General features: G+C 53.3%; 1 protein-coding gene across 1 annotated transcript in view; it reads left to right on the top strand.

The window, feature by feature from the left end:
• Window positions 1-24517, top strand: part of TRPV4 (transient receptor potential cation channel subfamily V member 4) — a 41345-nt gene extending 16828 nt beyond the window's left edge. Inside the window, exons 2-16 of the mRNA XM_066370716.1 lie at window positions 1508-1924; window positions 5678-5850; window positions 10126-10278; window positions 11032-11172; window positions 11774-12072; window positions 13914-14093; window positions 15386-15544; window positions 15769-15861; window positions 16132-16205; window positions 16945-17110; window positions 17339-17405; window positions 19881-20197; window positions 21436-21563; window positions 23223-23344; window positions 23799-24517. Of these exons, the coding sequence (XP_066226813.1) occupies window positions 1539-1924; window positions 5678-5850; window positions 10126-10278; window positions 11032-11172; window positions 11774-12072; window positions 13914-14093; window positions 15386-15544; window positions 15769-15861; window positions 16132-16205; window positions 16945-17110; window positions 17339-17405; window positions 19881-20197; window positions 21436-21563; window positions 23223-23344; window positions 23799-23956 (2616 nt within the window). The 5' untranslated portion in view covers window positions 1508-1538 and the 3' untranslated portion in view covers window positions 23957-24517. The remainder of the gene's footprint in view (window positions 1-1507; window positions 1925-5677; window positions 5851-10125; window positions 10279-11031; window positions 11173-11773; window positions 12073-13913; window positions 14094-15385; window positions 15545-15768; window positions 15862-16131; window positions 16206-16944; window positions 17111-17338; window positions 17406-19880; window positions 20198-21435; window positions 21564-23222; window positions 23345-23798) is intronic.
• Window positions 24518-26969: the final 2452 nt, after the last annotated feature.

Genomic DNA, 26969 nt, shown 5'->3' with positions numbered 1-26969 from the left:
CGTCTTAAAAATTCTTGTGGCACACTGGTTGAAAACCATTGCTGTAAACCAGGGCTCGGGAACCTATGGCTCGCGAGCCAGATGTGGCTCTTTTGATGGCTGCATATGGCTCACAGACAAATCTTTAATAAAAAAATAATAACGTTAAAAATATAAAACATTCTCATGTATTACAATCCATTCATTTCCTACTGCTCATGTTCATGGTTGCGGGTGGCTGGAGCCAATCACAGCTGTCCTCTGGGACAACACCAAATTTTTATTGGATAATGCGTAATGTACATGGGTCGTTGTATGGCTCTCATGGAATTACATTTTATTTATTTATTTATTTATTTATTTTACAGAGACAGAGAGAGAGAGTCAGAGAGAGGGATAGATAGGGACAGACAGACAGGAACAGAGAGAGATGAGAAGCATCAATTATTAGTTTTTTGTTGCAACACCTTAGTTGTTCATTGATTGCTTTCTCATATGTGCCTTGACCAGCAGATCGAGTAACGCCTTGCTGGAGCCAGCGACCTTGGGTCCAAGCTGGTGAGCTTTGCTCAAACCAGATGAGCCTGTGCTCAAGCTGGTGACCTCGGGGTCTCGAACCTGGGTCCTCCGCATCCCAGTCCAACACTCTATCCACTGCGCCACCACCTGGTCAGGCATGAAATTACATTTTAAAATATGTGGCGTTCATGGCTCTCTCAGCCAAAAAGGTTCCCGACCCCTGCTGTAAACAGATGGTCAGGGAGGGCTTCCCAGAGGAAGGGACAATTGAGCTGGGAACGCAGATGGATGGGAGTTAACCAGGTCGGGGTGGGAGTGGGGGGGCATCAGCACTTGGCCCTGGGAGCAGTTTGTGCCGGTGGGGAGTCAGCTACAGTCTTGGGGCCTTGCTTTCCTCTTCTGGAAAATGGGGATCAGAATGACGGTGTTGGTGAGGAAATTGAGGGTACTAGGTTCACTACTGAGGACACAGTGGGTTCACACGGATTTTCTGAGCACTTACTGTGCTCAAAGCATGTAGCTGAGGATTGCTTTGTAGGTGCTGACTGTGTGCCAGGCACTGTGTTTTGATATTCCCATTTTACCAGTGAAACACCCAAGGCTGTGAACTGTTGACTTGCCATCCTCACGCAGTTGCTAGGGGTGGAGCCTGGCTTTGCACCCTGCTCCATGGGGCTCCGAAGCTGGTTGGGTTGGGCAGGGGTAAGCCTCAGCTCCAGGTCTGAGGTTGCAGGGTGTCTTTGAGGCCCTTCCCGCGCCCGCGCATGCCCAGGGTAGCTGGGCCCGAGGCTGACTTGTGTTTCCTGGTCCCTGAAAGAGGCTCCTGTTGCAGCTCCTGCCTGGGGCTGGCGGCCAACCACATCTGGGAGTGGCCACCCAGCACCCCTGTCATTACAACGGTGGCTTTGAAGCAGCTGGCAGCAGGGCTGTTTGCCCATATGGGAGGGGGCTTCCTGGAGCCCCCACCACTGGCCTGGCTCTGCCTGACTCCTCTCCTGTTCCCTTGCAGGCCCAGCAGTGCAGACAGGTCTGGGGTCAGCATGGCAGATCCCAGCGAAGGCGCCCGCACAGGACCTGGGGAGGTGGCCGAGCCCCCTGGGGAGGAGAGTGGCCCCCCTGGTGGGGAGGCCTTCCCCCTCTCTTCACTGGCCAATCTGTTTGAGGGGGAAGATGGATCACCCTCGCCCTCACCGGCGGATGCTGGTCGCCCCGCCAGCGCAGGCGATGGGCGACCAAACCTGCGCATGAAGTTCCAGGGTGCCTTCCGCAAGGGGGTGCCCAACCCCATTGACCTGCTGGAGTCCACCCTCTATGAGTCCTCGGTGGTGCCCGGACCCAAGAAGGCACCCATGGATTCACTCTTTGACTACGGCACCTATCGTCACCACCCCAGTGACAACAAGCGGTGGAGGAGGAAGGTCATGGAGTGAGTATTGCTGGCTGCCTGGCCAGTGGTCTCTTCTCTATTGAATGCATGCACCTCTCCATCAACCCACCCACCTCTCACCCCCCCACCCACCTCTCACCCCCCCACCCACCTCTCACCCCCCCACCCACCTCTCCATCAACCCACCCACCTCTCACCTCCCCACCCACCTCTCCACCCCCTACCCACCTCTCCATCAACCCACCCACCTCTCACCCCCACCCCCCACCCACCTCTCACCCCCCACCCACCTCTCCACCCCCCACCCACCTCTCCATCAACCCACCTACCTCTCACCCCCCCACCCCCCACCCACCTCTCCATCTAACCACCCACTTCTCCATTAACCCACCCACCTCTCACCCCCCCACCTCTCCACCCCCCCACCTCTCACCCCCCCACCTCTCCACCCCCCCACCTCTCACCCCCCCACCTCTCCACCCACCCCCCCACCTCTCACCCCCCACCTCTCCACCCCCCCCCACCTCTCACCCCCCCACCTCTCCACCCCCCCACCTCTCACCCCCCACCCACCTCTCACCCCCCACCCACCTCTCCACCCCCCACCCACCTCTCCATCCACCCCCTCACCTCTCACCCCCACCCCCCACCTCTCCATCTAACCACCCACTTCTCCATTAACCCCCCCACCTCTCACCCCCCACCCACCTCTCCACCCCCCACCCACCTCTCCATCCACCCCCTCACCTCTCACCCCCACCCCCCCACCTCTCCATCTAACCACCCACCTCTCCATTAACCCCCCCACCTCTCACCCCCCCACCTCTCCACCCACCCCCCACCTCTCACCCCCCACCCACCTCTCCACCCACCCACCAACCTGTCCATCTTTTTATATACTTGTCTGTTCATCCATCCACCCACTCATCCATTCATCCTCTACTCATCCATTTATCCAGCTACCTGTCTTTCCACTTGTCCATCCACTTGTTCAGTCCACCTGTCCATCATCATTTAAATATTTATTTACCCATTTATTTTTGTTATCTATTTGTCTATCCCTCCACTCATTTAGTCAACCTTTCATTCATCCACCACTTTTCCACCCATCCATCCATCCATCCATTCATCCATCCATCTACTATCCATCCATTCATCCATCCATCCATCCATCTACCATCCATCCATCCATCCATCCATCCATCCATCCATCCATCCATCCTCTCATCTACACGTTGTTTCTAGTTATCCAACCAATCAGTTATCTATCAAACCATTTATCATTCATTTATTTTTAATGTTCTATTTTCTCTCTCATCCTTCCTCTTCCTCCCTCCTTCCCTCCCTCTATCCTCCCTCCCTCCATTTCTCCTTTCCTCCTTTCCTCCCTCCCTCCCTCCCTCCCTTCCTCCCTCCCTACTTCCCTTCCTCCTTTTTTTCCTTCCTTCCTTCTTTCCTTCCTTCTTTTCACCAGTTCATTCACCTAGATATCTGTCCATCCATTTGTTCCACTCACTCATTCATTTGCTCATCACTGATTCACTCAATTTCCACTAATTTTTCTTATCTGTCCGTCCATCCATCCATCCGTCCATCCACCCACCCACCCATCCACCCATCTACTTTCTTCTGCTGGCACACACCCCAACTGCCACTCCTGAGTCTCTTCCAAGTATCACACCTTCATTCCTGGACTTATGGTGGCTCTCCTGGGGTTTGGGGCGAGTTCAGACCGCCAAAGCATTAACGCTTTCTCTCCCATGAAGGAAGTGGGCTGAGAGAAGAGAGGGAGAGTGGAGAGAAGCCCCTGGGTGGGGTAACAACACACGGCCATCTCAATGATGCATTCTGCGCTAGGCTGAGCTCCAGTTCCCTACAGCCAGTTCCCTGTATCACATTGTCTGGGCCCCATCCACCCGCCATGGGTTCAGCTGAGCTGACTCCTGCAGCCCAGATTCCAGACTCCAAGGCATTTTCCTGACATCTTCCTGTGGTTTGTGTGGCATTCTGCAAACCTGGGCTCTCAAGGTTGTTTCCAGCCTGTCTCTGGTGTCTGTCACCTGCAGATGCCAAGCCTTATGAGATTGAGTCTCCTTCCTGGTCCTTTAGGAAGTCCAGGGAGTTCCCCAGCTTTTGGCAATTTGGGTGGGAGGTGGGGTGGGCTGACAACGACAGTTTTATCGTCACCACCGCCCCCAGCCTCTGCTCCTGCTGGACTAGTGCAGTCTGTGACCCTTTCTAGCTCTGGACCCTGCCGTGCCTCACGTGCCCCGAGTGCCCCGAGTTGGAAACCAGCCCCTTTCCTCGACTCTACTGCATCAACTACTCACCCATTCATCCAGCTACCCATCTTTCTGCCTGCCCATTCACTTGTTCAGTCTGTCCATCCAGCATCACTCATCTGTTCATCCGTTGTCTACTGGTCCAGCCTGCCACCCATGAAAACCCCTAGACACCCCTCTCAGGCGTCTGTGGTATCCGGAGGACAATCTTGAAGTCTGGACTTGTCCTGTTGTTACCCGGTTCTCCTGTCCTCCTCGCTGATCAGACTCAGTTATATCTTTGGATGCAGCCCCTTCACCTTCTCAGCCCTTGCCAGGTGAAGGGCTGTCCCCTTTATTTATTACTGAGTCACTGATTTATTCAGTGGCTGTTTCCCAAGCACCCATCATGTGCCAGGCAGTGGGGTTGCCCCTGGGGCTCCAGGGATGAGCGAGACCAGATATGCCCCTTCTCAGGTGGCACCTTCCAATGGAGGGTTAGACAGGCAATAAATAAGTATGTGAATATACAATTTGAGTTGGAGGAGGGGCTGTGAGGTAGGAGAGGGAAGCTGATACAGGAAAGGTAGTCCAGGAGGGCTTCTTGGAGGAGCTGCCATTTAAGCCCAAAGCTAGGGGATGAGAAAGGGCAGCCACATGGGGGGAAGGTGCTCCAGGTGGAGGAAAGTGCACATATGAGGGCCTGAGGCTGGAGAGGCTTGATGTGTCCAGGAACAAAGCTCCGCAGATGTCCGCACAACCTCTGCTCAGGTGGAAACAGACTCAGGGCAGCAAAATGCCTCAGTGTCCCCATCCCTCCGAAGCTGATGGGCTCCATGTCTGTCCCCTTTCCCCCTCTCAGACCTCCTCCTTGAAGTCTCCTGACAGTCAGGGCTGATGGCTTTGGGGGCGCGGTAAGGGAACTGGGGTGTGTCTGAGTGGCTGAGGTCTTCCAAGACCCCGAATGCTGCCTCAGTGAGGTTTGAAGGTGATGGTGTTCTTTTCATTTCACATCTTAGATCAAAGGTCAGAGTTCAGGAGCAGATAAAATGGGGGCTCTGCAGGTGCCATGAGGGGCTGTAGCAGTCTCTGTGGCCCCATCATCCGGAGAGCACCCGCTTCCCTGGCACACGCCACCGGAGGGCTCTCTGGCGACGGTATTCTCTGCCCCTTGGCCATTGCCCACTGCCTGCCCTGGCCTCGGGCTCTCCTTCCCTTCTTCCTCTATTTTCTCACTGCCTTCGCCTCCTTCAGTCTTTGTCTGGCTCAGTAAGTATTCAATAAATGACAAATGGCAGAATGGATGGATGGATGGGTGGATGGACAGGCTTGTGTATTGCTGTTTGTTCATATTTTACCACTTAAAACACAGTAGGTACTAAGAAGAGTGTGTTGAATTAAACATTTCTTTGTGTCTCCAGCTATCCCTTTCCTCTCGGTCTGGTCTATCCCTAAGGCTCTGCCTGCCCCCCAGGGATGGTGGGGTGGGCACAGGACAAGCCCTCCTATGACCATGCCTTCCCTTCTCCAGGAAGCAGCCGCAGAGCCCCAAAGCTCCCGCCCCCCAGCCGCCCCCCATCCTCAAAGTCTTCAACCGGCCCATCCTCTTTGACATCGTGTCTCGAGGCTCCACCGCTGACCTAGACGGGCTGCTCCCCTTCTTGCTGACCCACAAGAAGCGTCTGACGGACGAGGAGTTCCGGGGTGAGCCACCCAGGCAGGAGAGGGGGCGGGCCAGCCAGAGGTGGGGGAGCCTGGCACAGGTGGGTCCTTTCCCCCCAGCATCTTCCCCTGGGTCAGTGGGCTGCACTGGCCAGAAAGAGCACTGGACAAGGAATCTGGTCCTTTGTGTCTTTCACCATTTTTTTTTTTTGGACAGAGACAGAGAGAGTCAGAGAGAAGGACAGATAGGGACAGGCAGACAGGAAGGGAGAGAGATGAGAAGCATCAATTCTTCATTGCGGCTTAGTTGTTCATTGATTGATTTCTCATATATGCCTTGATCAGGGGGTTTACAGCAGAGCGAGTGACCCCTTGCTCAAGCCAGCGACCTTGGGCTCAAGCCAGCAACCTTGGGCTTCAAGCCAGTGACCTTTTGGCTCAAGCCAGTGACCATGGGGTCATGTCTGTGATCCCATGCTTAAGCCAGCGACCCCATGCTGAAGCTGGTGAGCCTGCACTCAAGCCAGCAACCTCGGGGTTTTGAACCTGTGTTCTCTGGGTCTCAGTTTGATGCTCTATCCACTGTGCCACCACCTGGTCAGGCTCACCATATAATTTAACCTTTCTGGCTTTCGCTATCTTTATTAGTTCATTTGTTCAGGCTTTATTTATGAAAAGATCAGTATAGAAGGCAAACAGAGTCCACCTACCTGGGTTCAAATCCCCCTTCCATCACTTAAGGGATGTGTGGCCCCTCTGAGCCTCAATTTCCTCATGTGTACACTGGGGAATGATAGTTGCATAGCCCTGTCCTCTGAGCAGAGGGGATTCCACTTCCACAGTGCTGAGCAGCTGGGTTTCCGGGGAGCTCCTGCTCCCTCTGAGGGGAGCTCAGGGCGGGGGATCAGGCCCCCCCCTACTTCCCAACTGCCCTGCCTAGCTCTCCGGCCTCCCTCCCTCTGCTGAAGGCTCCGTCACCTCTGCCCTAGGACTCCCCCAGCCCAGAGAGCTCACCCTGCAGCCCCCAAACACCTCAGGGCACCAGCTCCCTCGGCCTTCTCTGTAAATCCAGGAAGTTAGCCTGTGCACCTCTCGACCCAAGTCAGGCACCTGCTACGTGCCTGGTACTAGATGAGCCATAATTAACCGGCCATTCGACCCCATAAATCAATATAAAAACATCAAGAATTGTGTTACCTGTTACAAAGGAGGGTCTGTCTCAGGAAGGCGGGCCATGGTTGACAGCTTGGGGCTGTCAAAGCTTCAAGGAGGCAGGAAGGGCCATTTTTTTTTGAGACTTCAGGTACTTTAAGTAAATTATGTGAGGTAGTCTGACCTGTGGTGGCGCAATGGGATAAAGCGTCGACCTGGAACACTGAGGTTTGCCGGTTTGAAACCTGGGCTTGCCTGGTCAAGGCACATATGGGAGTTGATGCTTCCTGCTCCTCCCCCCTTCTCTCTCTCTCTCTCTCTCTCTCTCTCTCTCTCCCCTCTCTAAAAATAGAATAAATAAAGTCTTAAAAAAATTACATGGGGTGACCGATCTGTGGTATATCATACACAAGCAATACAATGCCGTATCATTGTGTCTGTCAGAAATTTAAAAATTGAAGATTTATAAATGATCACATTTACAAAAAATATTCATTCATGGTGTCAGGCCTGACGATGTCGCCTCGTTTGGGGGACGCGTTTAGCATTGTAGGAGGACAGGAGCTCCCTGCTGCCCTCAGAGGGTCTCGGTGACAGTGCAGATAATCTCACTGAAGATCACTCACATGTGAGTCCCGGTCACATGGCCCCTCCTGGCTTCCCAGGTTCATTAGGCCAAAGTGGAGTTCATTAGGCTAAACTGGGGAGCCTCGGGGCAGAGAGAACCCCTGTGACATGGGGAGCAGAGGCCTGTGCCTTCAGCAGACAGAGCGGCGCCATGGAGGGCTGGCCTGGGCTTCCTTCTGGCTTCTCCTGAGTGTGTGTGTGTGTGTGTGTGTGTGTGTGGCGGGGGAAGCTTAGCCTAGACTGGGAACCCCAAGGCAGTGTAGGGGGGTCCTTGAAATCATAGAGAATAGTGCCTGCAGAGAGGGGGACTTAAACTGTGAGGCCCATAAATTAAGCTTCAGAGCCCCTCACTTGCTCAAGCTTCTCACCTCATTTTGAATTCATAATTGTGTGTTTTCATAAACAAGACCCCCAAGTTGTATAAAGTCTCAGGCTCCACAAAACCTGGACCCTCCCGGCATGTTTTTCTAGCCAGAGACTCATGAGCTCATCTTTCACGTCCCGCTCTTTCCCCACCACCAAATTTTGACAACCTCCTTTAACATGGGGCGGGTGCTCCAGCGGCCCCACCCTCCCCCATGGGCAGAGCCACTTCGCCACCTGGTGGTCAAGTCTGGAACTGCGCGTTTCTCCCATTTCTGGGAAGGCACTGTTCTTGACATCTCATCCCAGGATCCAGACTGGCAGCTCCCCAACCCCACTATAAGTTAGGTCTGAGGGTGTGGAAGCCCAAATCCAGGGTCTAGTTTCATACCCCATACTTTGGGTTACTTTTGATTTGGAATTACCTGTCATGCCCAGCTCACCTCTCGTTGAATGTTTATTGACATATTGGTCACCTGCCGTGTGGTAGGTGCTGCATTCAGCATGGGGTGAACAATGGTGAGCCAAGCAGACATGACCCTGTCTTCAAGTTGGTCACAGTCCTATTCCTGGGTGAGACCAACATTGATCAAGCAATCATAGAAATAAACGCACAGTTATAAATAGTAGTGTGTGTCAACAAGAGTCTGCGTTGGAGGATTTGACCTAGTCAGAAAAACCTGAGAGAGCTTCCTGGAGGAGGTGATGCTTGAGCTGAGTCTGAATGAATTGCAGTTAATCAGGTGACAAAGGAAGGACCAGGGAGAGGGTAAAGGGACAGCATGTGCAAAGGCCCAGTGGTTCACTGTGATCAAAAGTATACTTGACATGACCACTCCAGCTGCTATGTGGAAAGTGGACTGAAGGAAGTCAGAGAAGCTGGTAGAAATCAGGCAGGTGCCTTGGACATGTGAGAGAGACGATGGCTAGGCCAGGGTTGGAGATGGCAGTAGAGATGGAGAATGGTGGAGGAATTGGAGAAATAGGAAGTAAGATCAATTAGGCATGCTTGGGGTGGATGTGGGGAAGAAGGGAGGATAAGGACAAGAGTGATACAAAGGTTTTTGTCTGGCTGGAGATGCCATCCTCTGAGAAGGGGATGTATGAAGGCTGGGAGTGGGTTTGGGGAGGGAAAGGTGATGAGGTCAGCATGGAGAGCTGTGAATTGCCCGACAACTGTGGCCACCTCCAGGTTAGAGCTGAGTGTGGGTGTGTCTGGACAGGATTCCCAGGGGCCTCAGCCAGCATTGGGGAAGCCCCCTCCCCTTTATGCAGATGGGGAACTGGAATCAGTTATTCGTTCAAGAACTAGTTACCTAGTGTTGACTGTGGGCTGGGCGCCAGGGCTGCAGCAGGAAGCAGCCAGGAATGAGGCGTGTCAAAGTAACCTCACTCCTGGGGGCCATTCCAGTGTCCCCAGCATGATTTTGCCACGTGCCTGATTCATAGTTCTCTTTTCATTGACTCATTCTTCTAGGATATAAATCAACTCATAACCATAAAAATTAATACGAGAGAAAGAAAATTGCAAAGGGACATTAACAAGTGTTAGTGGCAGGTGTTAAGGACCCATTAGTACCGGAGATTGACTTCATGAGCGAGGTTTGACAGTGGGATGAAACCTCACTCGTAGAGTTATTGCATCTGTGGAACCCCCAAAGTCCCCTCCCTTCCCTCTTAAGGAAATTCACATCCACTATGGCAAGCAGTCTACACTTTGGAAAACCGGCTACCTCTTCTGCTGCCCTCTAGGGGCACTAGTATAAATGATTCATGGGAAAAGAATCTTATGTTCAAATTGGTGGACAAGGGCCACCTGCTGTGCCTGCCTTGTAAATGTTCACAGCCCCCAGGAGCATATTAAAGGCTCTGAGAAGTCCTGTAGTAAAGAAATAGATTGGCTTTGTTAAACCCAGCATTTCCTCTATCAATTTGAATTTTTATAATTCCCTCCAAATCTGCTTTGGTGAATACCAGCCCTGTACAGGCTGCGGCTTCCCACATTTTAAAGGACTTCAGTCTCTGAATTCATTTGACCCCCTTCAGCTCCATGGGGGGCAGATAGGGAACATTTTCAGAGAGGAGACATGACAAAGTCAGGAACTCTGACCCCCTGCCCGGTGCCCTGTCCCCTGCTGCCCAGCACACCTCATCCTGTACATCTGTCCCCCCCAGAGCCGTCCACGGGGAAGACCTGCCTGCCCAAGGCCCTCCTGAACTTGAGCAACGGCCGTAATGACACCATCCCCTTGCTCTTGGACATCGCTGAGCGCACTGGCAACATGCGGGAGTTCATCAACTCGCCCTTCCGGGACATCTACTACCGAGGTGGGGCCCAGGGTCGGGTGGCAGTGATGTGGGGGCATGGGGCACCATCCTCACTCATCTGACCTCCAAGAGCTTTGGACTGGGCCCCAAATTCTAGCATGTACCTAGAAACTGACTGTTGAATGAATGAATGAATGAATGAACCTTGACATTCTGCATTTCAGAATCAAAGGTGCCAAGATTCTGAGATGCACTGGGCCTAGTGAACATGGAATTCTGGACCTAAGATGCTATGGTTCGGGATGCACTACAGCTCTATGAAAATAGTTCTATGAGCCAACAACACTCAACTCAAGGCAAAGGTGTCACGAGATCCAGCTCCTGGGTCTAAAATTCTGAGATTCTGTGAATCAGACTTGACCATTCAGATTCCCAGATATGAGGATTCAAATCCCATGAATTTTATATCCTGAGTTCAAAATTCTGTGAGACCACAATGCCATTTTTTTTGCTCTAGAATCAAATCCTCTTGTGAGTCTGAAAGTTTCCCACATCTGGGATTCTACAAGTTGGATACCCTTCGCGCCTAAAATTCTGTTTGCAAGATATAGCAGAGCTAGAACTTTGGGCCTCAGACATGCCACATCTGGGGAGTGTCTGTGAGGGTCCATTGCTGCCTTTGGGTGCAGCTCACCAAGGCTCGTGTCTGCAGCCCCCACCCGATTGCCACACTGTGCATCCACCCCCTGCGGGGCAGGTCTGGTCTTCGCTCTGCTGGAGCCTTAGGTGACTGTCCCCCTACTTCCTGTCCAGGTCAGACCGCCCTGCACATCGCTATTGAGCGCCGCTGCAAACACTACGTGGAGCTCCTCGTGGCCCAGGGAGCTGACGTCCACGCTCAGGCCCGGGGACGCTTCTTCCAGCCCAAGGACGAGGGGGGCTACTTCTACTTTGGTGAGGAGGCCAGGTGGGGGGCTGGGAGGTAGCCCCCCACCTAGTGCATGGTAGTCTCCACAGTCCTGACTCTTCCCCAGAGACCCAGGGCTCAGAGGGTGCCCTGTACACAGGCCACGTGTTGGTCTTGGTCATCGAGGTCTTGCCTCTGAGGGATAGAGCATCACCTCACTTCCCTGAGCCTCAGCTTCCCCATCTGTACAATGGGGACCCTGGTGGGTGTCAGCACCTTGTACTTTTTTGGGGGCATCCTTTAGTCCAGTGTTCGCTGGGGATAATGGCCAGATCACAGGGACCCAAACTTTATCACCACCACATCCCAGTTGGGCCAATGCAAGAGTTTGAATATTTTTCCTGCTTAAAGGCATGTGTTACGTGGGGCTCAAGGACTAAGTGCCTCACAACCTCCAAATTGCATGGCCATGCCCCTAAACAGCCACGCCGTCTTCCTCATATCACCCACAGAAATGTGGGGCTGCCACAGGACACAGACTGTTGGTGTTCCATCCAATGTCACGGTGTCTGTCCCCTGAATATCTGCAGGCAGAGTTCCACCCTGGGCCCCCTATCCTGACCCCCTGCCATCCACCCTGATCCACAGGTGAGCTGCCCCTGTCGCTGGCTGCCTGCACCAACCAGCCCCACATCGTCAACTACCTGACGGAAAACCCCCACAAGAAGGCGGACATGCGGCGGCAGGACTCCCGCGGCAACACTGTGCTGCATGCGCTGGTGGCCATTGCCGACAACACCCGTGAGAACACCAAGTTCGTCACCAAGATGTACGACCTCCTGCTGCTCAAGTGTGCCCGCCTCTTCCCTGACAGCAACCTGGAGGCTGTGCTCAACAACGATGGCCTCTCGCCCCTCATGATGGCTGCCAAGACAGGCAAGATTGGGGTGAGTGCAGGGCTGGGTGGCACAAGAAGCCACCCACTCTTGTTCTCACACACACACACACACACACACACACACACACACACACACACACAGGCATGCACTCACACAGGAGTAACTGTTGCTGTCATTCATTATTATTAAAACACATACCTCCTCTCATCATGCCAACCCCAGTGTGTAGATCTCCCAGCTCAAGAACCTGCTATGGCTCCCTATTGTCCAGCCAAGCTACTCAACTTCATCCCAGAGCCTCTCTCCTTATCCCACCCCACTGTATACTCACCACCCCACTCTTACCAGCCAGGACAAGCCACTGAGGGCAACCGGAGCCCCAGGGTTCCAGCCTGGCAGTAGCCCACCGCTGGGTCCTGACTCAGCTCCCAACCTGCTGAGCAGCCAGGCCCTCCTGCTCTGGGCCTCACAGCACAGGGCCAGGAGCAGGACTTCTGAGCCTCGGCAGTGTCAGCTGTGTGCTGAACGGTTCTGGGTGAGGGGCTGTCTGGCGCATTGTAGCATGTTGAGCTACATCCCTGGCCTTAATCTACTAGATGCCAGTAGCACACTCCACCACTGTGACAACCACAGATGTCTCCAGACGTTGCCAACTTGTGCCCCGGGGGACACTATTGCCCTGGCTGAGAACCAAAGCCGCTGAGCTCTGGAGTCTGGAGTATCTGGTCCAGCTAGCTCCGCCACTTTCCCATGTGCGACCTCGAGCATCTCACTACTTCTCTCTGGGCCTCAGTTTCCTCATCTGTGAAATGGGGACAGTAACAGTGCCTTGTGATATAATGTTGTTCTGTCAGCTAGATGAGGCAGTCTATTGCAAGCTCTCAGTATGGAGCCTGGGATGGGTAGTAAGTGCTCAGTCAAAGGTGGGGCTCATTATTACTCTATTTAAGATGTTGCAAAAACTACTGCAGTTGCAATTTATACTAGAGTCTAGGGCAGAAAGGGCCAGGTTTAAAATCTGGTTCTGGCCTGACCAGGCGGTGGCGCAGTGGATAGAGCATTGGACTGGGATGCCGAGGACCCAGGTTCGAGACCCCGAGGTCGCCAGCTTGAGCGCAGGCTCATCTGGCTTGAGCAAAATAAAAAATGCTCACCAGCTAGACCCAAGGTTGCTGGCTCAAGCAAGGGGTTACTCGGTCTGCTGAAGGCCCGCGGTCAAGGCACATATGAGAAAGCAATCAATGAACAACTCGGGTGTCGCAACGAAAAACTGATGATTGATGCTTCTCATCTCTCTCCGTTCCTGTCTGTCTGTCCCTATCTATCCCTCTCTCTGACTCTCTCTCTCTCTCTGTCCCTGTAAATAAAAAATTAAAAAAAATAAAATAAAATCTGGTTCTGTCCTACTAAATTGCGTGGCCCTGGGCAACTCCCACCCCTCTCTGTCCCTTAGTTTGCCTGTGTGGGAGCCAATGAGAGTAGGCATGGCATCAGGAAGGGCCAGTATGATAATTATCATTAGAATCAACGTAGTAACGAGATTGCTAAATCGCTGTTTTAATTACATAAAGGTGATACCATTCAGTTCAGATTCCCAGGGTCAGCCTGGGCTCCGTGTGGCTGTGGCCCAGCTCGTGCGGCCTCAGGGAACGCCCTTCCTTCCTCTGAGCCTTGGTTTGCTCATCTGCGAACCAAGACAGTAAGGGTAAGAATTCAGCAAGACGACAGGAGCAGAGGGTCTGGCACACAGTGCACTCTCAGTAAATGTTTTCCTTCCTCCCTCCCCTGTTCTGTGGGGAGGTGCCCTTTGATGGGCTGCACCCCGCCCTCCCGGGGGCCTCCCTGCAACGCTTCTCCCTGGGACCCCTGACCCTCCCTTCTCCTTGCAGGTCTTCCAGCACATCATCCGTCGGGAGGTGACTGATGAGGATACCAGACACCTGTCCCGCAAGTTCAAGGACTGGGCCTACGGACCCGTGTACTCCTCGCTCTATGACCTCTCCTCCCTGGACACGTGTGGGGAGGAGGCCTCCGTGCTGGAGATCCTGGTATACAACAGCAAGATCGAGGTGGGTGCCGGAGCAGGCAGGGCCCGGGCAGGGAGGGCTGTGGCTGAGAGCAGGGAATGTGACCCTGGGGCCCAAAGCAGTGGGTCTAGGAGCTGAGTGCAAAAGAAGTTGCCAACTAAATGTACAGAATGACGTCTGGCACTGAGGGAGAAAGAGAGGGTTATAAGGGCCGGGCTTTAGGGGCAGGCTGGACTGGGATAGGATTCGGCTCTGGAACTTACATGCTGTGTGACTCAAGACAGGAGACTCAGCCCTCTGAGGCTGAGGATAAGGATGATGCATATCCCGTAGGGCTGTTGGGAGGACAGATGAGTTCATTTTAGAACAGCCTGGCACAGAATCAACATTATGTGTCAGCTATTATCATTAGTAGTTGTTATATGAAGTTTTGAAAGCTCTTTTTTTTTTTTTTTACTTAGCAGTATTTTGTGAACATTGTTCTGCACCATTAAGTATTCTTCCGGAGTATCATTGCTGCATGTAAATGTTCCCCATTTTAATGAACCATTCCTCTATTCTTGGTCGTTTGGGTTTGTTTCTGCCTCTAACTACCAGGAATAATACTGCAGTAGCATCTTTGTGGCTATATAGTTGCACAGATCCATGGTTATAAAGAGACTCAAGTCACTGGAGGAACAGGATGGCTCTGTCCAGCTTTGACAGATGCCTTCTCTTGTCTGAGCTTACTGCCCTCATCTAGAAATTAGTGACCGACTTGATTTCAATGAGGAGTGGCGAGAGGTTTAGCATCCTTGGTGCAAACTCTGATTGATTGGCAGTTTCTGCCGTGGGAACTATATTAGAAAATTATTGTGCAGGACTCGATTATTGATGTCTGCTGTGGGTTCATAATTGGAAAAATGTGGTTAGTCAAATATTTGTCATCCTTGGGCTGAATTTCCCAATCTTGCTTCCTGAATTAGATTTCTGAGGTTGAAGCCCAGGGATTTTTATTTTTGTCAAGCTACATAGGGGATTTTGCTGCCAGTAGCTTGGTACCATCCACTGATTAGAGTTTGGGGACCAGGAGAACAGTTTACCAGCTCTGGGTTTTATGAGTCTAGAATAGGCTGGAAAGGTAAGTTGGGGCAGAACTGCACAGAGCCTTGAACGCTGAGCTCAGGAGTTAGGGGCTGATTCTGAATCTGCCTCCACTCCCCCTGCGAACCCTTGAGTATCGCTGAAGAATGGGTTCGGAGGAGAAACTGCTGACGGGGCAGAGGGTGGGGGAGGGTATACTGTGGTCAGCCTGCCCACCGGGAGGGTGGCCCTACCCACCCTGCCTCCCACAGAACCGCCATGAGATGCTGGCCGTGGAACCCATCAACGAACTGCTGCGTGACAAGTGGCGCAAGTTCGGGGCTGTCTCCTTCTACATCAACGTGGTCTCCTATCTGTGTGCCATGGTCATCTTCACCCTCACTGCCTACTACCAGCCGCTGGAGGGCACTGTGAGTGGCTGCGAGCCCGGCGGGAGCTGGGACATCGCTGGGTCCTTAGGAGTTCCCTGTGGAAGGAACTAGAGAAGGTTTAGGAATGGGATGAGGAGGTGCCTCCCCAGCACCCAGGGGGGAGAGAAGGAGGGAGAGGCTCCCCAGGATCCAGATGTTGGGGGTGTTGAGGGGACATCTGGCAATGGGGCCAGGTGAGGACCTGCGTGTCCCCTGCCCCCTAGCCGCCGTACCCTTACCACACGACGGTAGACTACCTGAGGCTGGCCGGTGAGATCGTCACGCTCTTCACTGGGGTCCTGTTCTTTTTCACCAACGTGAGTGCTTGGCCCCTAAACCCACTCACCCTGCCCACCCTTCTCGTCCCTTTCCTCCTTTTATCTTCCCTCACCTCCTTTCGCCTCCTGCTCCAATGCTGTACTCTCCTTCCCTGCTCTCTCCGCCTTTCCCAACCGAAAGGAGTCCATCGTCTTTTCTCGGTACCACAGTCTGCCTCTTTCTATTCCCTCCCTTCCCCTTTCTCCCCTCGCTTCCCCTCTGCATCCTGCGGGTTCCGCCCCTCTTACCTGCCTTCTCCCCACCTCCAGATTAAAGACTTGTTCATGAAGAAATGTCCTGGAGTGAATTCTCTCTTCATCGATGGCTCCTTCCAGCTACTCTAGTGAGTAGAGGTCCCGGGATGGCAGCTCCTGGGTGAGGAAGGTGGGGTTGGGCTGGGGCGTCATCCAGATGGGAGTGGGGGTATGTGACTCTATTAGGAGTTGAGCTCACCCAGCCTGGACATCTGTAGCCCAAAGTCAGGACAAGGCCAATCAATGTTAAGCAATAGGGTCTTCTGATTAAAGCAAGATTCGAGTTGCTAGAGAGTTACATGTGCACCATAGATAGAAATAATTTAACTTCTTATGCTGGTGATTGGTTGTTAATGTCTTCCTGGAGTGCCATGTTGAGAAGAATCTTGAGGATGTGTCTGTGTTTAGTGGGAAAGAATGCTGTGATTGATTAATGATGTCTGCCTAGGGCACAGGATTAGTTACCTTGTGTGTCCTACATTGTTTTCTTTTCCCTAGAGTTAGGGAACAGTGAAATTCACTTAGCCACAAAATCTCTATCAAACACCACTGAATCTTTCTTTAGCAGTTCCAAAGGGCATCTCTTTGGGATCTTGCAGGTCCTCTATTACTGTGTGACAATTACACACACAGTAATTGTCTATTTATTGAGTGTTCTGGTTAACAGAATGCTGGGGAACCCAAAGAAATCCACTTTATTTATTCTCTGGGTTTCTAGAGGGGATCAGGAAGCCTTGGTATCCTGGAAGGCTTAGGGCATGTCCCCCCTTCAGGACCTCACTGTCCCTTCTTCCCTCTGGCCCCTCTTGTGGTCTCTGCTGCCCACAGCTTCATCTACTCCGTGCTGGTGATTGTCTCGGCGGCCCTCTACCTGGCAGGCATTGAGGCTTACCTGGCTGTCATGGTCTTTGCCTTGGTCCTGGGCTGGATGAACGCCCTTTACTTCACACGTGGGCTGAAACTAACAGGAACTTACAGCATCATGATCCAGAAGGTATGGTGGGGGTACCTGCTGAACTGCGTGCCCTGGAGGGGGCACACACACCATGTACACTTCTTACATGTGCAGACAGTGCCCATGGACCTGAGCTGAGGGGCACTGTGGGGATAGCCAGCAGGGGCTGGGCATGGGGTGGGCAAGGGAGCAGGTGGAGAGAGGGTTTGGGATGGAGGCATTGGGAGAGTGAGAAACCACGTCTCATTATCCCTCTGGGGTCTGTAGATCCTCTTCAAAGACCTGTTCCGCTTCCTGCTGGTCTACTTGCTCTTCATGATCGGCTATGCTTCAGGTGAGCTCTGGGCGCCCCGGGGGCTTGGCGGGGTGGTGTGAAAACAGCCTGCGTTTGTTGAGTCCTCACTGTGTGCCAGGCACTGGGTGAAGTCCTTTCCCCTTCCTGCCTCATTTATTTCTCCCAACATGTCTGTGAGGTAAGTGCCTTTATTATTTCCTTTTATACATAAGGAGACTAAGGCTTAGAAAGGTTAAATAATTTGCCCGAGTTCAAAGGCTAGGAAATGGTAAAACTGGTATATTAGGAATCGTTGCAAAAGAAGCCACCTAAAATTTAGTGGCTTAAAACAACCACTATGTATTTATTGTTTGCAAGTCCACGGGTCAGTTCAGTGGCTGTGTTGACCTGGACAGATTTGGCTTATCTTGACAGGCCCCCGTGTCTGTGTTCATTGGGTGGGCAGTTGCCAGCCGACGGTCCAGCTGGGATGGCCTCCGTGGGGGTGGCTTTGCTCTCTTCCCCACGGTCACTCACCCTCCAGCTGTCTAGCCGGGGCTTGGCTGGGGGGGGGGGCGGTATCTGAGGGGTCTCAGAATGTGAGTGGAAGTATTCAAGGTCACTTCCTGGCGTGGCGTTACTTCTGCCTCACTCTGTTGGCTGAAGTAAGTCTCAAGGCCAGCCTTGGTTCAGAGGGCGGGGAAATCGATTAAGCCTCTTGATAGAAGGAGCCCTGGCTGGTAGCGCAGTTGGTTAGAGTGTCGTCCTGAAACAACAAGGGTTTGAATCAGAGCACTTACGGAAAGCAACATACGAATGTACAACTAAGTAGAGCAACAAATAAATGCTTTCCCCATGTCCCATCTCTCTGAAGAATCAATGAATAATAAACCTCTGGATAGAGGGAGCTACAGAGTCACATTGAAGGGGCTTGGACACAGGGGAGAGTGAGTTTTAATCATCTGTTACCCCAGGTCTTTTTTAAAGCTCCATTCTGGCTCTCTCCACTGTACTTTGTCCAGGATGTAATGATGCCATGGAGCCTCAGTGGCACAGGCTATTGGGAAGGGACTAGGGATGGGGAAACTGACCAAGCCATTGGGCTGGTCCCGTTGGGGTGGGTTGTCTGACCTTCTATGCCTAGCATCCAGTAGGGCAGGGCCGGCTCAGACTTCACCTGGCCACATTCACATCTGAGGAGGTTGGTCTGGGGACCAGCTGAAGCAGGAGTTTGAAGGTGGCAATAGTTTAACCGCTCTGTGTGGGTTATTTTGGCAAATGAGAAGTATAGCCTTAGCTGGGGAGAGAGGGACAGAATACAGCTGCCCTCCTCCCAGTGATAGGACTTGGAATGACTAGACAGGGTGTCATGAGTCCCATAATGGTTTGGGATTCAGGTCTACTCCAGTCCTACTGCAGTGCTAATTATAGAAACTGGGGCAGAAACTTAAGGGTTAAAGTAGCAACTTAGTGGTCAGCTTGGTGCCAGGGCTTCTCCTGCTATGGCACACTAGATCCGTAGTCTGAGACTGACATGACACAAACATGGCACATGCTCATGTTCTCTACTTTTGTACCTGTGGCAGACATTGCTAATGGATCACAGGACTATTTTTCTGATGAGTCCAGACAAGGTCTCAGAATCCTTCTCAGCACATATTTGAGCAGCCACTACACAATCGAACAGCATTAGCATATGAGTTGAAAATTTATTACCATAATCCCAGGTTGCAGCACTCTGACATTCGATGCCTCTCTGACTGAAGGGGCTCAGTCTCCTCATGGACCCTGCCTTGGATTGTGTAGGGGCAGTTATTGCTGCCAACCTGTGTTGAAAGGACTCTGAGGCTTCGTCTGGGCTTAGTGGGAAGGGATGAGCACCATGAGCAGTTTGAGATGTCTGCAGAGGGTAAGGGCCTTAGCAAGCACGGCTCCTGGGACTGATGGGACTGGTACCTGGTTTCGGCTTCCCCCCTTCCTCTGTGAGCTGGTGTGGGCCAGAAAACAGGAACATGAGAGAGAGTCTGCCCCCAGGAATGCTGGCATTTCAGGCTCCCAAACCCTCTAGGGACAATAGGCTAGAGTAGGGCTTCTTAGCCTTGGCACCGTTGACGTTTGGGGCCTGATCATTCTGTTTGGTGGGGCCGTGCTGTGCGTGGTGGGATGTTGAGCAGCGTCCCTGGCCGCTGCTGAGTAGATGCCTCATAGCACTCCTCTCAGGTTGTGACAGCCAATCACGTCTCAAGACATTGCCGGATGTCCTGGGGGAGGGGGGGATTGCCCCAGGTTGAGAGCCCCTTGACTAGATCTTGGAACCTCTTCCCTGTTAGCGAGAGTCTAGGGGAAGAGCAATGGCTTTGGATTCAGGAAGACCCAGGTTCAACCCTTGGCTTGGCTTGCATGCTGGGTAACTTTGGGTCGGTGCTCTCCTGTCCCCCAAGTCTCAGTTTTCCCCTCCATCAAATGGGAACGATTCTCCCCACCTCTCAGCCTGTGTCTCACACTCAGTGACTGCCACTCTCGTCCCTCCCACAGCCCTGGTGTCCCTACTGAATCCGTGCGCCAACATGAAGGTGTGCAACGAGGACCACACCAACTGCACGGTGCCCACGTACCCCTCGTGCCGCGACAGCGACACCTTCAGCACCTTCCTCCTGGACCTCTTCAAGCTGACCATCGGCATGGGCGACCTGGAGATGCTGAGCAGCACCAAGTACCCCGTGGTGTTCATCATCCTGCTGGTCACCTACATCATCCTCACCTTCGTGCTGCTCCTGAACATGCTCATCGCCCTCATGGGGGAGACGGTGGGCCAGGTCTCCAAGGAGAGCAAGCACATCTGGAAACTGCAGGTACCCCTACCCGCCACCTGCCCTCCTCCTTCCTGGATGGGGAGATCCGACCCACCACACCTGCTCGGCCTTCCGCGCGGGCAAGCCACATCACCTGCCTCCACTTCCCTGTCTGTAAGATGGGCATGCAAGGCTGCTGCCTACTTCCCACTGCCTTTCCAGTGGCTTCGTGCCTGACCACTGGCAATGGTTTCAAATCCACCTGGTGGAAGAGTTTGCAGGACATGGTCAGCTTCATCGGCACCGCTGAGTGAGCTCTGTGGGCCCAGGAAATGCTCAGAGATCGCTGGCATTGCAGCAGGGCTCCCCGCTGAGCCCAGAGCGTGCTCAGTCATGTAAAAGACAGTGTGGGTGTGGCCTCACTGACAAGGGGTGGGGGGGTTGGTGTGTGTGTGTGTGTGTGTGTGTGTGTGTGCTGCTTTGCTTCCCAGAGGTTTCTGTGCAATCCTAAGAAGCAGAGGCCCCTGGGGCCCAGCCTGCCTGGGCCACTCAGTTCATGAACCTGGGTTTTCGCAATAAACAGGGACTTTCCAAGGCTCAGACGTGCAGCACTCACACTGACCTTGATTCAGCACATTTCAAGGAAAAGGCTCAGTGAGAAAAGGAAATCCAAAGGTCATCCTCCCACGTCTGGTCTCCCGGACACACCCAGACCTGCTCGGAATCTCTCTCCACACTGCTTACTTCCCCAGGCCTCAGTTTCCCCACTGGGTGTAGCTCATAAGCGACAGCCTGGTACTGTGGATGGGATTTGATCAGCAAATATTTATTTTTCTATGTCACCCTTTAAAAAAAAAATGCAAAAATTTTAAATTAAGAGATTTCACATAAAAATCTAGGCTTCTGGCCTTTCTTGAAAAGTTGGAAGCCTGGCAAGGCGGGCCCCCACTCCTGGCTGGCAGCGCTCAGGTGGACGGGGGCGGCTGCCCCCTGAACACGGGGCTGTGCTCCCTCATTTGCCCAAGTCCCTGCTCCTCCCTAGTGCTACACTGAGTGGCGACTGCGGTGCGTGAGTCCTAGGGCTTGGGCTGCGGCCTGTCTGCACCTGACCCTGCTTTACTCATTTATTCCGCAGGGTCCCTGTGGGTATTCGAATTTATAACCCTGGGTCCAGGGTCTGTGGGAGCTGGAAAGCCCATTTCTCTGCCCACCCGGGCCGGTCACGTCATTTCTGCCCCTTGGGCAGTAGGTGCGGGCCGGGCCGGGAGAGGCTCACCTAAGGCCCCCCCTCCCCGCAGTGGGCCACCACCATCCTGGACATCGAGCGCTCCTTCCCCGTGTTCCTGAGGAAGGCCTTTCGCTCCGGCGAGATGGTGACCGTGGGCAAGAGCTCGGATGGCACCCCAGACCGCAGGTGGTGCTTCAGGTGAGGCGGGGCGGTGGGCCGGAACCATCCGGCAGTAGCGCGCCTCCTTCTGTTTCCTCTTCATGGCAACTTCTTGATCCACTGAGGCTCCAACGGTCCTGACCAAAGTTTGGTCCTGCTGGCTGATCTTGGGCAAGTTGGTTCACTTCTCAGCCTTGGTTTCTTCATCTGTGACATGGTAATACACCCCCTAGGCCAGCAGTGCAGATTGGATGGGTTAGCGCATGAGATGCACACTGGGACACCCACAGCGCAGTGACTGTGACCGCTCCTCTGTCCCTTGATGGGGGAAGCAGAGACTTGGGGACGTTGTTCATCTCAGGGCATCGCTGCAGATAAAACAAGGCAGTGGGCTTGGGTGCATCGGCAGAAAGGGGGAAGGAGAAGAATCATAGCTCCAGGACTTGGAATTGCCAGATGCACAGGGAATGCCCGCTTCCCAGGGGACCCCTGGGCACAATCTTTTCTCTTAAGTGGAATCAGTCTTGTGCAGTGATGGCCAGCATAGGGTGCAGGGTCATGCTTGGAGCCAGGTGAAATTAGTTTCCTCGTCTGTAAAATGGGAACAGCAGGATGTACCTTTGTTCCTGACACATAGTGATTGCTCAAGAAATGGAGGTTGAATAAAAAGAACAAAAATCATTTTAAAAAGGAAAAATTGCATTGAGCTAATTTGGGCTTGTAACCTGACCTTCTGAGAGTATCCTAAAAACGGGAGGTAAGAGAGTTAAGAAGGAGGGCATCCACCTCCAGATGTATGGACAAGCCTAATGTGGTCTATCTCTACAATGGAATATTACTCAGCCATGAAAAGGAATGACATGCCAACACATGCTACAAACATGGATGAACCTCAGAAACATTACGCTAAGTGAAAGCAGCCAGACCCAAAGGGCCATGTAGGATATGATTGCATCTATAGGAAACATATAGAATAGGTAAATTCAGAGAGGCAGGAAATAGTGGTAACCAGGGGCTGGTGGAGGGGAGAGTTGGGTACATAATCAAGTGATAAAAAAGTTTTGGAATAGAGAATGGTGATGATTGCCCAACCTTGGGAATCTATTTCATGCACTGAATTGTATACTTAAAATATGCTTACAAAGGCCCTGGCCGGTTGGCTCAGCGGTAGAGCGTCGGCCTGGCGTGTGGGGGACCCGGGTTCGATTCCCGGCCAGGGCACATAAGGGAAGCGCCCATTTGCTTCTCCACCCCCCCTCCTTCCTCTCTGACCCTCCCTCAGCCGAGGCTCCATTGGAGCAAAGATGGCCCGGGCGCTGGGGATGGCTCCTTGACCTCTGCCCCAGGCGCTAGAGTGGCTCTGGTCGCGGCAGAGCGACGCCCCGCCCCGGAGGGGCAGAGCATCGCCCCCTGGTGGGCAGAGCATCGCCCCTGGTGGGCGTGCCGGGTGGATCCCGGTCGGGCGCATGCGGGAGTCTGTCTGACTGTCTCTCCCTGTTTCCAGCTTCAGAAAAAAAATACAAAAAAAAAAAAATGCTTACAATGGCAAATGTTGTGTTATGTGTATTTCACCAGAATAAAAATGAAGAGGGGGTTGTGCTGTGGAGGCTGGAGCAGGGAGGCTGCCTGGGGGAGGGGAGGGGTGCCGCCTCCTCAGTGGTGCCTCCCCCTGACCTTTCTTGGCTGTGGCCCCACCAGGGTGGATGAGGTGAACTGGTCCCACTGGAACCAAAACTTGGGCATCATTAATGAGGACCCGGGCAAGAACGAGAGCTACCAGTATTACGGCTTCTCGCACACCATGGGCCGCCTCCGGAGGGGTGAGTGAAGGGATGGGGGGGTCAGGGAGGCAGCCTCAAGGCTGTAGAGGGGGGCCCGGGCCAGTCTCACTGCTAATTGGCTTTGAGTGGTCCCCTTTCTGGGACTCAGTGTTCACATCTGCGGAATGGGAGGGTCCGAAGAGCTGACTGCTGAGTTCCCTTTGCTGCTTGTGAACACCAGGGGCACCACACTTCCACTGAGCGCGGTGCATGAGGCACGGTGGGGAGGGCGTGGGTGCTCAGACAGTCTGCCCTGGCTTGAATTCTGATCTATTTACTCTTGCAAGCTCCTAGGCAAGCCCTTGACACCTCTAAGCCCCAGTTTCCATCTCTGTGAAATGGGAATAATAAGACCTCCCCCTTCAGACCACTGTGAACTGTGTGGTACACAGTAGGTGCTTTATGTATGCACGTGCACTATCCACCCACCCTCACTCCGCCATGCTCACTGCAGATCGCTGGTCCTCGGTGGTGCCGCGCGTGGTGGAACTGAACAAAAGCTCGAACCCAGATGAGGTGGTGGTGCCTCTGGACAACATGGGGAACCCCAGCTGCGACGGCCACCAGCAGAGCTATCCCCCTAAATGGAGGACTGATGACGCCCCCCTCTAGGGGCTGCAGGCCAGGGCATGGTCTGCGGCCCACAGCCCAGCCCCGTCCCCTACACCGGCCCATTTCTCGTCCACCTGCATTTCAGCCACATGCTCTCTTGACCCCCAGAGTTGAGGGCCAGGCAGAGATGTCCGGGATGGCCCTAGGACCCTCTGGTCCCCAGGCTGCTGCTCCCAGCTTCACCTCCCTCCCTGGGCACAGGGCTCCTGGCCACCTGTCTCACTCCCATGGAGTCACATAAGCCAAAGCCAGGGCCTTTCCACCCAGAGGGGCTCCCCTATCTCTCCATTATTTATTTGCTGTGCTCTCAGGAAAGCGGCGTGACCCCCACCCCCAGCCGAACCTGGCAGAAGCCTCAGGACCCCGTTCCAGGCACACCCCTGGCCAAGCTCCCAGCCTGCCTGTGCCCTGGACCACGCACGGTACCGCGTGCTCCAGCAGGCGGCCTTGCTGAGGGCCAGGACCTTGGGGCGGGCCGCACCTCCTGTGCATTCTGTAGAGGGTCTGGGGGTTGTTGGTGCTCAATAAATGTTCATTCACTGATAGTGGAGGTGGTGGGGTGATGAGGGGAGGTGGGAACGGGCACGGATGACAGGGAGACAGCCTGTGGCTGGGATGGGGGTGAGGGCAGCTGTGATGACCAAGGTGGTGGTTAGGGTGATGGCCGGGGGCTGGACAGGAGGTAGTGGCGGCGGCCTGAGTGATGGGGAGATCGGAGGTCATGGCAGCTGTGGCAGTGGGCGAGCCACTGCGTGTCAGTGGTGGGGTGATTGAGAGGACGAGGTGGCCTTCACACGGACAGTGGTGGCTACCAGAGTGGTGCGAGTGCTCGGGGTGGCTGGGGCAGGGGGCCCGCTTCTCCCTTCAGGGGCCCACCTACCGCCAGGGCTGTGAATGGAGTGGAGTGAAGGCTGACCCACTTGACTTCCAAGGGCCGCTGTTCCCCTCGGGATCACTCACCACTGCTGATGAAGCCCCCCTCTGGGGCAACTCCAACCTCCTGGCACGAGGAGAGGCTCCCACAGACACCCGGGCCTGCTGCTCCGCCCTGGGGTGAGGACCCTGCAGCTCACTGCAGTTTACTCTGACCTCCCCGGGCCCTGGGCCTGCCTCAGACGGGTCCCTGGTCCTCTCCAAAACCTCATCTCAAAGGACCAGGGGGCTCATGACCTGGCCACGGGCAGCTGCAGTGAGAAAGTCACAGAGTGTGGGCTGTGCCCTCTGTCCGTATCATAGCAACAGGTCACTGTACCTCTCTGGGCCTCCGTGTCCCCGTTTGTCAGAAGAATGAGAACCAAAGGCACGAGGAACACAAGTCTATGCAGCTCTTTGAGAAGAAAGGGGACTAATTGTATTACTGTCAAGGGTGGCTGGGGGAACTCCATCCTTCCCAAGGACCTGTTCTCTCCTCTCCCTCTGTGTTGCCTTCCAGGTGCTGATGGGCTCTTCTCCAGGTCCATGAATGGCTCAAATTTTCACAGGGCTATGTGCTTCCTCATTCCAATCCAACTCACGGAGAGAGGGTCTTCATCCAGCATTCTGAAAGGGGAGGGGGTATCCCGAGAGCCATTCTGATTGGATGGACTTGGCTTACATGTCATGTCTGAGCCAATCTCATGGCTAGAGAATGGGATGCCCTTCCTGGCTGAGCCAAGCCTTCTGGGTAACTGTGGGCAGGCCTGGGTTCTGTGGGAAAGGAGAATGGAGGAACCAGTATTACATAGGCAACCAACAGCATCTGCTACGGTCGCCTGCCCTCCATGCCATCTTTCCAAAAGGGAGTGGACAGTATGGTCACCAAGAATGGCTGTGGTTCATTCTGCGGCTCTGAAGAGGTCACTTCTCTGGGGGGTTATGAAGTGGACCCACCCACACAATCAAAACACCCTCTCAACTCTTACTGAGGTGTATACTTAATTCATTCATTTCTAAAAAAAAAAAAATTGTAAGCTATGAATTTTTCTCTGAGTACATTTTTATCTAAACATGTAATAACTTTTTCAACTGTGATATCCTAAATATTTGATGATTTGGGTATTGATTCTTTATAGCTCAAAAGATGATTAGGGGCAATTTCCTGAAGAAAGCTGGAATGTTGATATCTGTGCCAGAGGCCCCAATTCCCGACTCTTCCCTTTATCCATGACTTTGCAGTATAACTTTGTGGTGTCCTCTCACTGTGGGCAAAGCATAATTTCACACCCCTGGACTTGACCCTGTAACTTGTTTCTAACCAATGGGACGTTAGCAGACATGCCTAGCCCCGCCCCCCAGAGGAGGATGAGAGATATTTGGAGCAGAGATATGTCTTACCCGCAAGCCTAGGTGAGACCAGAGGAACCCCACAGATGCATGAGAAAGGCCTGCTTTTGTATGACACTGAGTTTCTGTGATTTTTTTAAAAGTACAGGCATCAATTTTATGGCAATAATGGATACAGACTCTAGAAGAAATAGTAAACAGAATCTGGGCAGGCCAAAAATGGAATGTCCTCAGCACTCCGTGTTAGAGACAAAGACACTGAGGTTCAGAGAGCGAAAATTCTTACCCAGGACACCTGGCTGGTAAGTGGTGGAGGTGGAATTTGAACCCAGGCATTCTGCCCTCAGACTCCATCCTGGAAAGAAAACACTGACCCCTGAGGGGTGAGAGGTGACAGAAGCTGGGTCATTTATGCAGTAAAGACCCAGGCTGTCCCCTGCCCCTTTTGCTGAGCCCCTGAGACCGTCAACTGCCATTTCTAACCCTCTCTCTTTGAACCTGCCCCTAACTTGATTCTGACAAGGATTTCTTATTATGTGCATGCGTGTGTATTTCATAATGATAAAGCACTTGTATGTCATATTTGACAGGAGGTGCTTTTTTCATCCTAAGTTTAAAGCACTATTGGGAAATAATTAGCGCTACAGGAGTAAAAAACAATAGGGCCCGATCAGAAAAGACAGTCTGAGAAATCTCGGATCTTAATTGAACAATTACCTCATATGCCTATGAATAGTTCGTTATTACATGC

This window comes from Saccopteryx leptura, chromosome 2 (assembly GCF_036850995.1).
Source record: "Saccopteryx leptura isolate mSacLep1 chromosome 2, mSacLep1_pri_phased_curated, whole genome shotgun sequence".
Classification (NCBI taxonomy): Eukaryota; Metazoa; Chordata; class Mammalia; order Chiroptera; family Emballonuridae; genus Saccopteryx; species Saccopteryx leptura.
The sequence above is the reverse complement of the archived record's forward strand: the minus strand, read 5'-3'. Positions and strand labels throughout refer to the sequence as shown.